Source organism: Procambarus clarkii, chromosome 78 (genome assembly GCF_040958095.1).
Source record: "Procambarus clarkii isolate CNS0578487 chromosome 78, FALCON_Pclarkii_2.0, whole genome shotgun sequence".
NCBI lineage: Eukaryota > Metazoa > Arthropoda > Malacostraca > Decapoda > Cambaridae > Procambarus > Procambarus clarkii.
Genome location: NC_091227.1, coordinates 12,830,270 through 12,842,415, shown reverse-complemented (window position 1 = coordinate 12,842,415; position 12,146 = coordinate 12,830,270). Strand labels below are relative to the sequence as shown.

General features: G+C 45.5%; 1 protein-coding gene across 1 annotated transcript in view; it reads left to right on the top strand.

Moving 5' to 3' along the window:
• The window catches only part of RyR (Ryanodine receptor), a 374,701-nt gene that overhangs the window by 60,080 nt on the left and 302,475 nt on the right, over positions 1–12,146 (top strand). Inside the window, exons 19-23 of the mRNA XM_069314342.1 lie at positions 2,582–2,762; positions 3,271–3,497; positions 5,436–5,790; positions 10,284–10,660; positions 10,780–10,917. Of these exons, the coding sequence (XP_069170443.1) occupies positions 2,582–2,762; positions 3,271–3,497; positions 5,436–5,790; positions 10,284–10,660; positions 10,780–10,917 (1,278 nt within the window). The remainder of the gene's footprint in view (positions 1–2,581; positions 2,763–3,270; positions 3,498–5,435; positions 5,791–10,283; positions 10,661–10,779; positions 10,918–12,146) is intronic.

Genomic DNA, 12,146 nt, shown 5'->3' with positions numbered 1-12,146 from the left:
CAAGGTGGTTATTGCAAGATTCAGGGACTCTTAAAGCTCTTCTAAGGTCGTTGGTAGCACAAGTACGACACCAACTCGGTAACGTAGTAGGTGAGGTGATGAAGCCACCTCACCAAACACCAATGACAGCACGGCTCAGCCAAAGTCTCATCCAATGAAAAAGCGGAAGATCTTGAGGTCTACACTAACCCACCAGCTCCTTAACTGGTACAGCCAGCCCTCCAAGGCTGAAATCCACCATGAAGACCTCCATCCAATCACAGATATTTAGTATCAGCTATTGGTACTGGTAATGACTTGAAAGAGCCTCCACCTACTGCCTATTCATGGGTGGCTTAACCACCACCTTTAGGGTGACTTATTCTTTATCACTCATCATCTGCAGTCCTGATCTTGGATTGGCACGTCCACGAACCCCATCCCTAGATGGGGATGGGGTCCCCCATCCCCCCAGATGATAGAGTAGATAATGACATGCTATTTAACACAAAGGGGCACACGCTTTAGGGGGACAGTGCGGGTGTTTTTTTAGTGTCAGCGTAGTTGACAAATGGAATGCATTAGGAAGTGATGTGGTGGAGACAGACTCTATACACAGTTTCAAATGTAGATATGATAGAGCCTAATAGGCTCAGGAACCTGTACATCAGTTGATTGACAGTTGAGAGGTGGGACCAAAGAGCCAGAGCTCAACCCTCACAAGCACAACTAGGTGAGTACAATACTCCCTGCTGGAAGACCTGCAGCTGGTGAAGTCACAAGGGGAGACCATGGGTCTCGTTCTTAACCCCTCCAAGTGCGAAATTATTTCATCCAGTGAGGTAGTCATTAATGCAGTGAAATCTGTTTTACCAGAAGCCTCAGTCATTGAACCCACCGACAGCACACTACTTGGAGCACCTCTGGGCCACAATGCCATTGCTGCAGTCCTTGAAGAAAAGTTTAACGACCTAAAGAGGATGGAAGAGAGAATAGGGGGACTTGGACTCCCATGACGCCCTCTATCTTCTCACAAAGTGCCTTACCTTGCTTTACCCAGGCTAACGGACATTTTAAGGTGTGCACCCACTTTTGGCAACCTACTATTAATTCAATATGATGAGCTCCTCAAGTCAATATTCAGGAAGGCACTCAACCTAGATTTAGATGACAGTCAGTGGGACCAAGCAACACTACCAGTCAGATTTGGGGGGATAAGTATACGAAAGGCAACTGAGGTAGCACTTCCAGCATTCTTATTATCATGCACAGCGGCCAACCAATTAGTAGAGAAGATCCTACCGGAGCATATGGAAAACTCAGTGGGAACTCATGATCAAGAGTTCATCAAAGCAGCTAATCAATGGAAAACTATTGTACACCCTCTACCCTGACCACAATCCTCAAAAGATTACAAGCAGACCCACTGGAATAGCCCCATAATGGAAAAAAGACTGTCACAACAGTGCTTGAAAACGCAGATACTGAGAACAAAGCTTGTCTCCTAGCGGTAACAGTATCCCATGCTGGGGATTATTTATTTTCTGTGGCCAATGCAGCCCTGGGAACTTGCCTCAATCATGACGCTCTCTGCATTGGAGTTTCTCTTCGCCATGCCGCCCTCATCCTCACCGAACATAGGTGCACCTGCGGAATCACGATGGCAGACCAATATGGTCGTCGTGGTCTGGTATGTCGTAAATCACAGGGTAAGATTGCAAGACATGAAGAAGTCAACGACATCATCAAGAGGAGCCTCGCCATGGCCCGCTGCCCAGCACAAAGAGAACCACACTTATTCAGACCCAACGAACCTCAGAAGTGCCCAGACGGGGTCACCTTGATTCCTTGGAAGGAATTGGTGTGTGACTACATATGCTCTTCCACACTGGCCAGTACCTACCTCCAACACAGCACAAACGAAGGGGATAGCGCTACTTCTTTCAGGGAAACACAGAAAGCCATCAAATATAGAGGTCTGACACACTGCTACAGCTTTGTTCCGATCGGCTCAAAGACCCTTAGTTCGTGGGGGAAATGTGCATTGAAGTTCCTGAAGGAAGTAGGTGAGAAATTGATCAGTGTTACAATAGACCAAAGAGCAAAAAACTTGTTCTCGTTTTTGTTTCAGTGTTCTTGTGTCACAATTCAGAGTGGAAATGCCTGTTGCATCTTGGGCATGAATCCAACTTAGGAGGAATTCAAAGAGGTGTTTGACTTGCAACAATGATCAAATCTGTCCGTGACGTATATTAATGTTTCTCGTTTGTATGTTTTTCATTTTACTTTTAATGGTTGAGCTGTGTCGGAACTCTTCTTCAATTTTATGCTTTTGTTTTAATGTCTTACGTTTTCCACTTACTATGACTTTGCCTCTTGCTTTACTATGGCTTCTTGTGCACTTGCAAGAAGCAAGTCCACCAGGTCTTGGACGCACCAACACGTCTTCACTTTCTTTGTCGTGTGTGTGCTGGGTCACTGGTGTGCAGTCACGCTGTTCCGACTTATTCTCTGCTTATAGTCATTTTACTCTCGCAGAACTCATGTTATGGTAAGCGATAAGGTGCATAGTATTAGATATCTAGTGTGTGTTTATCTACAGGTTCTTCAGCAAAAAGCGTGATGCGAGTGCTGACAGGAGCAGGAGCAAAGGCCGCACACCGGAGCCCTCGGCTAACAGCCTGGATATTCCTCGTCCTGCCAGGAAGAACAGGTCTCCCTCCGTCAGGCTAACTCAGGGAATGGAGACCAAGCTGGTGCCTCCTGCTATTCCTGAAAGACAGGTTAATTTGACGCACATACACTAATAATGGCTTTTCTTGAGACTCACAGTGCATGGTAATAGGATCCTGAGTCACCAACATGGCAAGAGAGGCATAGCAGTACATTACTTCAGTTGGTAAACAGTTTTTCACTTTCCCTACAAGATTTATGAGAACTTTTTTGATAAGTGCTTTGTCAGTTTGTCATGGCTCTTATGTGACTCAGGAATACTGATCACACAATAACAATTTGATCAATAATCAGACCATTTCATGGCTGTATTTGGTCTAAAAGATGTTTTTCAACACTAAACTCTGGTATTCATAGGTTTGGAAGTGGTTGGAAGATAATTTTATTGTTGTGCTTGTGGTATAAATAACGCAAGCTCTCAGTAGCTTCTGCAAGTGAATGCTAATTGTGTATATAGTTTTGAGCGATGGTAGTTGTTGGAAATTATGCAATACTCTTTAAGTGATTTAATGTATAACGCAAATTTTAATTGGTGAATGTTGTGTGTGTTGGTAACAGGGGGCGACGGAGGAGCTGCGGGAGGAGGAGCTGTTTGACCCAGAGTGCCTCAAACTGATGAACGAGTATTTCTACGGCGTTAGAATCTTCCCTGGGCAGGACCCCGCCCACGTGTACATCGGGTGGGTCACCACACAATACCACATTCACGACACCGCCTTCGACCAGAGCAAGGTCCGCTCCGTCATCGTCCAGGAGTACACTGAGGAAGGACACATTCAGAACGCGTGAGTACAACAATTCTCGATATTTTTAATTGTATTATCTGAAGTCTTTTGGTTTATGTAGACAAGATTTCACTCGGTGAAACTATATACAATCACATATAAACTGAATAACCTATATACGTAGTCAGTAGGAGGATGGTAGAGCGATGTGGCAGATCACAATTCCTTTCCTCCGTCCTATTCTAAATCCTTATCCTCATATCCCTTCTAAGTGATAAAGTCATTATGGCTTAGTGTTCCCCCCCCCCCCTACTAGTCAGCAGGAAGGGTGGGGGGGATGGGGAGGGAAGAGGGGAAGGGGTGTTAGTGGTAACCAGGTGAGGTCAGGCGGACCAGCTGTGGCTGTCATGTCATCGCTGGCACAAGTTGTCATGGGGCACAATAGCATTGGAAGCTCTTTCACTTGACTCATCAGTTCCCGTGTACCTTAAGATGACATCCTTAAAGATACACTTATATATTTGTCCTTTTTAATACTAATTTGGCTTTCCTCCAGGCCATGTTTTAGGTTTATTGCGGTCAATAACTCTCATCTAAAGCACAACGGCTTTTGTATCATACATTTATGAACATCTGAATAGATGCAACTGCCTAAGGCCTACTGAGCCATGCTAAGCATTTCCTAGTGTTGCCTGAGAGGCAGTTCATATTATTGCATGCAAGGCAGCTCTTACTGGTGGAGGCGAGGCAGCTCCTGTTGGTGAATGCGAAAACACATATTGGTCCATTTTGTGTAGCTTCTGTTGATCATTGTGAGACAACTCTTCTTGGTCCATGCAAGACAACTGCTATGGGTCTATTTTTGGCAACTCATATTGTTCCAAGCGAACCAGGTCCTAATGGTCTATGCGAGGCAGTTGCTATTAGTCTATATAAGATAGCTATATGATATACAACTACACACTGCCATATATTCGACCTAACCTTGCTTGAAAGATTCGAGTGACCCCCGCATCTTTTATACGGAAACTTGATCTGAAACCCTTTTTATAGATGAAACCCAGTTACATTGGTCTACTTCCCTGTTCCATAGATCAAAAAACTTGTTCTTTAGATCTAAACCCTGCTCCATAGATCTAAAACCCTGCTCCATAGATCTTAAACAATGCACCATAGATCTTAAACCCTGCACTATAGATCTTAAACCCTGCAACATAGATCTTAAACCCTGTTCCATAGATCAAAAACCCTGTTCCATAGAGCTAAAATCCTGCTCCATAGATCTTAAACAATGCACCATAGATCTTAAACCTGCTCCATAGATCTTAAACCCTGTTCCATAGATCTAAAACCCTTCACCATAGATCTTAAACCATCTAATGAGTTGCTAGTGCCTGACATGCTTCTTTGTCCATTTGCCTTAATTCTATAGTATGGTGTCCAAGACTGACCAGAGTAATCTTAAGATGACGCTCAAGTGCACAAGAAACTGGAGAATGCCATTAGCACCATTTAGATGATCCAAAATGTTCGTCGCAATATAAAAAGTGTTTTTGAAAGTTCAATTCACAATTTCTTATTTAGCGTTTCCTGTGGAATCATGTTGAGAAAGCAAGCAGTGTGTAAGAAAATGTAATTTATTGAGCATATTCAAGAATGAACTTGATAACAGGTATATTTTAGTTCCTTTTATGATAAATATAATAAATATATCGGAGTATGCATTGTTACTGAGGCAGTGGTGTAGAAAATGTTTACTAAACAAACACATTATCTTGATATCCTCTGGTTCATGCACTCGATTAGAGTAAGTTAGGTTTAATTAACTTTATTTGGGTTGGATTATGTTTGGTTTGGCTTACAACAAAAATGAAGATTTTTTGTATGCAAATAATACTATCGGGGTTTTCAACTCAGTAGCTGTATTACGGCCGATGGATTAAAATATTGATGTTATTAGTGGTGAAGAAATAGTAATGATGGGTTGTGTGTCGGCAGCGTGGAGCGCCACAGCTGCTACATGTTCCGGGCAGACGAACTCCACGCCGAAGTGACGTCCGACACTGGCGGGAAGAGCGCCTCGCAGGGTATGTTCGTCGGATGCTTCATCGACGCATCCACGGGCTTCATCACGCTGCAGTGCGACGGGAAGGACACACGCCACAAGTACCGCATGGAGCCCGGCACCAAGCTCTTCCCCGGCGTGTTCCTGGAGCCCACCAGCAAGGAGGTGCTCCAGATCGAGCTGGGCCGCACGCCCACCACGCTGCCCTTGAGCGCCGCCGTCCTCCAGAACAGTGACAAACACGTCGTCCCTCAGATGCCGCCACGCCTCAAGGTCCAGATACTGAAGGTATGGCTCCATACCTAGTGTTCACCCCGTGTACCTTGTACTCACCCCGTGTAGCTGGTACTCTCCACATGTACCTGATACCACGTGTACCTGGTATTCACCACGCGTACCTGGTACTCACCCCGTGTACCTGGTACTCACCCCGTGTACCTGGTACTCACCACGTGTACCTGGTACTCACCCCGTATACCTGGTACTCACCCCGTGTACCTGGTACTCTCCACGTGTACCTGGTACTCACCATGTGTACCTAGCACTCACCACGTGTACCTGGTACTCACCCCGTGTACCTGGTACTCACCCCGTGTACCTGGTACTCACCACGTGTACCTGGTACTCACCACGTGTACCTAGTACTCACCACGTGTACCTGGTACTCACCCCGTGTACCTGGTACTCACCACGTGTACCTGGTACTCACCCCATGTACCTGGTACTCACCCCGTGTACCTGGTACTCACCACGTGTACCTGGTACTCACCCCGTGTACCTGGTACTCACCAGGTGTACTTGGTACTCACCACGTGTACCTGGTACTCACCCCGTGTACCTGGTACTCACCCCGTGTACTTGGTACTCACCACGTGTACCTGGTACTCACCACGTGTACCTGGTACTCACCCCGTGTACCTGGTACTCACCCCGTGTACTTGGTACTCACCACGTGTACCTGGTACTCACCACGTGTACCTGGTACTCACCACGTGTACCTGGTACTCACCCCGTGTACCTGGTACTCACCACGTGTACCTGGTACTCACCACGTGTACCTGGTACTCACCCCGTGTACCTGGTACTCACCCCGTGCACCTGGTACTCACCACGTGTACCTGGTACTCACCACGTGTACCTGGTACTCACCACGTGTACCTGGTACTCACCACGTGTACCTGGTACTCACCCCGTGTACCTGGTACTCACCCCGTGTACCTGGTACTCACTCTGTGTACCTGGTACTCACCCCGTGTACCTGGTACTCACCACGTGTACCTGGTACTCACCCCGTGTACCTGGTACTCACCCCGTGTACCTGGTACTCACCACGTGTACCTGGTACTCACCCCGTGTACCTGGTACTCTCCACGTGTACATGGTACTCACCACGTGTACCTGGTACTCACCACGTGTACCTGGTACTCACCACGTGTACCTGGTACTCTCCACGTGTACATGGTACTCACCCCGTGTACCTGGTACTCTCCACGTGTACATGGTACTCACCCCGTATACCTGGTACTCACCACGTGTACCTAGTACTCACCCCGTGTACCTGGTACTCTCCACGTGTACATGGTACTCACCCCGTGTACCTGGTACTCACCACGTGTACCTAGTACTCACCCCGTGTACCTGGTACTCACCCCGTGTACCTGGTACTCTCCACGTGCACCTGGTACTCGCCCCGTGTACCTGGTACTCTCCACGTGTACATGGTACTCACCTCGTGTACCTGGTACTCACCACGTGTACCTGGTACTCTCCACGTGTACCTGGTACTCACCTCGTGTACCTGGTACTCACCACGTGTACCTGGTACTCACCCCGTGTACCTAGGTACACATGTACCTAGTACTCACAACATGTACCTAGTACTCACAACATGTACCTAGTACTCACAACATGTACCTAGTACTCACAACATGTACCTAGTACTCACCACGTGTACCTAGTACTCACCACGTGTACCTATTACTCACCACGTGTACCTAGTACTCACAACATGTACCTAGTACTCACATGTTCCTAGTACTCACAACATGTACCTAGTACTCACAACATGTACCTAGTACTCACAACATGTACCTAGTACTCACAACATGTACCTAGTACTCACAACATGAACCTAGTACTCACAACATGTACCTAGTACTCACAACATGAACCTAGTACTCACAACATGTACCTAGTACTCACAACATGTACCTAGTACTCACCACGTGTGCCTAGTACTCACCATGTGTACCTAGTACTCACAACATGTACCTAGTACTCACAACATGTACCTAGTACTCACAACATGTACCTAGTACTCACAACATGAACCTAGTACTCACAACATGTACCTAGTACTCACAACATGTACCTAGTACTCACAACATGAACCTAGTACTCACAACATGTACCTAGTACTCACAACATGTACCTAGTACTCACAACATGAACCTAGTACTCACAACATGTACCTAGTACTCACAACATGTACCTAGTACTCACCACGTGTGCCTAGTACTCACCACGTGTACCTAGTACTCACAACATGTACCTAGTACTCACAACATGTACCTAGTACTCACAACATGTACCTAGTACTCACAACATGTACCTAGTACTCACAACATGTACCTAGTACTCACAACATGAACCTAGTACTCACAACATGTACCTAGTACTCACAACATGTACCAAGTACTCACAACATGTACCTAGTACTCACAACATGTACCTAGTACTCACAACATGTACCTAGTACTCACAACATGTACCTAGTACTCACAACATGTACCTAGTACTCACAACATGAACCTAGTACTCACAACATGTACCTAGTACTCACAACATGTACCTAGTACTCACAACATGAACCTAGTACTCACAACATGTACCTAGTACTCACAACATGTACCTAGTACTCACAACATGTACCTAGTACTCACAACATGTACCTAGTACTCACAACATGAACCTAGTACTCACCACGTGTGCCTAGTACTCACAACATGTACCTAGTACTCACAACATGTACCTAGTACTCACAACATGTACCTAGTACTCACAACATGAACCTAGTACTCACCACGTGATCTTGGTGTGTTTTTTAATGAGATTTAATGAATATATTTTTCTCGTAAATTTACGAACATTTATGTACACAATTGGTTTCAACACCGACTTATAGATGAAAGATTTTCCTGTGAGATATATTTAGTACATAGAGTGATATATTTAGTACATAGAGTGATATATTTAGTACATAGAGTGATATATTTAGTACATAGAGTGATATATTTAGTACATAGAGTGATATATTTAGTACATAGAGTGATATATTTAGTACATAGAGTGATATATTTAGTACATAGAGTGATATATTTAGTACATAGAGTGATATATTTAGTACATAGAGTGAGAGGGATACATAGTGAATAATGCACATTTAATATGCCATTGACCTTATGTAGATAATGTGTTGCCGCAAATGATCATATACCAGAAACAACTAAAGAGAATAGACCACATAAATAACTTTCCTATTGAGACAAAGCAGAACTTGTATAGTTCATTTCTGAGGTTACATTCTTCTCCACCCCCTTCCCTCACCCCTATCATTCACCACCTCTCCCCCTTACTCTCTCCTCACCCCTATCATTCACCACCTCTCCCCCTTACTCTCTCCTCATCACTCCATTCACCACCTCTCCCCCTTACTCCATCCTCATCACTCCATTCACCACCTCTCCCCCTTACTCCCTCCTCATCACTCCATTCACCACCTCTCCCCCTTACTCCCTCCTCATCACTCCATTCACCACCTCTCCCCCTCACTCCCTCCTCATCACTCCATTCACCACCTCTCCCCATTACTCCCTCCTCATCACTCCATTCACCACCTCTCCCCCTTACTCCCTCCTCATCACTCCATTCACCACCTCTCCCCCTTACTCCCTCCTCATCACTCCATTCACCACCTCTCCCCCTCACTCCCTCCTCATCACTCCATTCACCACCTCTCCCCCTCACTCCCTCCTCATCACTCCATTCACCACCTCTCCCCCTTACTCCCTCCTCATCACTCCATTCACCACCTCTCCCCCTCACTCCCTCCTCATCACTCCATTCACCACCTCTCCCCCTCACTCCCTCCTCATCACTCCATTCACCACCTCTCCCCCTCACTCCCTCCTCATCACTCCATTCACCACCTCTCCCCATTACTCCCTCCTCATCACTCCATTCACCACCTCTCCCCCTCACTCCCTCCTCATCACTCCATTCACCACCTCTCCCCCTCACTCCCTCCTCATCACTCCATTCACCACCTCTCCCCCTCACTCCCTCCTCATCACTCCATTCACCACCTCTCCCCCTCACTCCCTCCTCATCACTCCATTCACCACCTCTCCCCCTCACTCCCTCCTCATCACTCCATTCACCACCTCTCCCCCTCACTCCCTCCTCATCACTCCATTCACCACCTCTCCCCATTACTCCCTTCCCATCACAGTGAATAAATTTAATTCACAAATTTAATTTATTTATTGTATAGGGTAGAAAATGACTGAATAAACATGACTGATTCCATATATAGTGATTTACTGATGAAGGATCTAATGCCGTTCACTGGGTGAGTGATTCCCTTATGAGGAAATATAATTCATCTGTGAAAAAGTTATTGTATTATAACTTTGCCATTTGGCTTAAGGCTAGGAGTGAGTTGTAGTAGAGAATGTTGTGAGTTGTGTTGAGGGTAAATTGAGTGTGTTGGTGTGTTGCAGCCTTACCAGTGGTCCCGGGTGCCCAACACCTCCCTCAGGATACACGCCCTCAAGCTCTCCGACATCCGCGGCTGGTCCATGCTAGCCGAGGACGCTGTGCCGATGCTCGCCCTCCACATCCCGGAGGAGGACCGATGCATCGACATCCTCGAACTGATCGAATACGACAAGCTTTTAAGCTTCCACGCCCACACGCTGGCGCTGTACTGCGCCGTGTGCTACCAGAGCAACTACCGCGCTGCTCACACCCTCTGCTCACACGTCGACCAGAAGCAGCTGCTGTACGCCATGCAGAGCGAGTACATGTCAGGACCTCTGCGCATGGGCTTCTACAACCTCCTGATAGCACTGCACTTGGAGAGCTTCGCTAGTACAATGTACGCATCCATCCCTCTAGTTGTCTTCAAGTTGATCAAATATTCGGCATTTAATGTAAACACTGGTGCATTGTGACCTTGTGTAATACATATATTTTATAGATATTATGTTCATACAGGGAGGTGACCCATAATGAGTTCATCGTGCCCCTGAGCTCTGAGCTGAAGGAGATCTACGCAGATGAGACAATGGGCAACTCTATGTCTGCCACTCACACCGAGTCCATCCGGCCCATCATGACAATGTCCGACATATCGTACGTATCAGAGATGAACTTGTATCACCCAGCCCAGACTCGACTGTAGCCTGGGACTGGCCCCACTTGTGTATGGCTACGTGTCTGGGTATATGCTCCTATCCTTTGTGTATACATGGTCGGCTCATAGTGTTATGTGCTGCTATGTCACTCGCAACAGTTTTGGTGTTAAATCTGCCAGATCTACCTTGCTAAATTTCCTAGAATATAACATTCTGACATTAGGAATGAACATTAATATCAAAAGGCTAAAATATAATTGAAAGTAAACGTATTACTTGAATTATCCGAAACATATTACTGTATTTATTTAAGATTTAGTGATAATTCGTGGTGACAATTTCCAGTATATATGAGCCGAGGAGTGCACTTACAGGAGCTGGTAACCCTCCACAAGATGACAGGCCTAAAGTCAAACGTCTCACTAAGGGTTTCCTATTAATCCTTACCTACCATTCCTCTCAGTTGAGAAGTATGTCTCACTAGAGTCAAGATTTAAGTGTTTTATTAGAGACGTAAGTTAAATGTAGGAAGGTACATACATTAAGTAATGTTTCAGCTGAGTATGTAAGAGGATGACGCTGGAGCATAAACCCTTGCGCACAGTATTGTTCAGGAGCGCCCTGGGGGAAGAGGGAAGGCAACTTTCAGGAGAAAGTGCTCTAGGGGGAAATTGTACATTTTCGGCTTTCAATGGCCAAACTAAACAGTCTGGGATAATTTACTTATTTTTATGGCAATCATAATTTTCTCTGCAATTTCGTAAAAACGAATTATATTTTGATTGTTGTCAAAGCGCAGTAGAGGTGGAGCCGCCGGGATGCCTCTGCGGAAGGCTTAACTAAAGCTGAGACTCTTCAGCTTACCTTGGCAGTGATGTATTATGTTGTCCTTCATTGATACTCCTGCAATTTATGCTCAAGCATAACTAACATTTAATCATCTTAATATATGCGTAGTACACTACTAGTTTTGACCTTATTTATTTTGCTGCCCTTTTTTGTTTCTCATTTTATTTTATTTTTAGCCTAAGATTATTTTATTTTCCAAATCAGCCTCTATTTTGTACCATTTTTATTTGACCTGATTGTGTTATATGGAAAATTATATACAGCAGACTTTTTTTACCAAATATTTATATATATATTTTTTTATCTTTTTCCTACATTGTTTTGGTGTTGTGTTGGCGTGCATTGGTGACCCCGTCGTGGCCTCGCTTGGTCCTAACA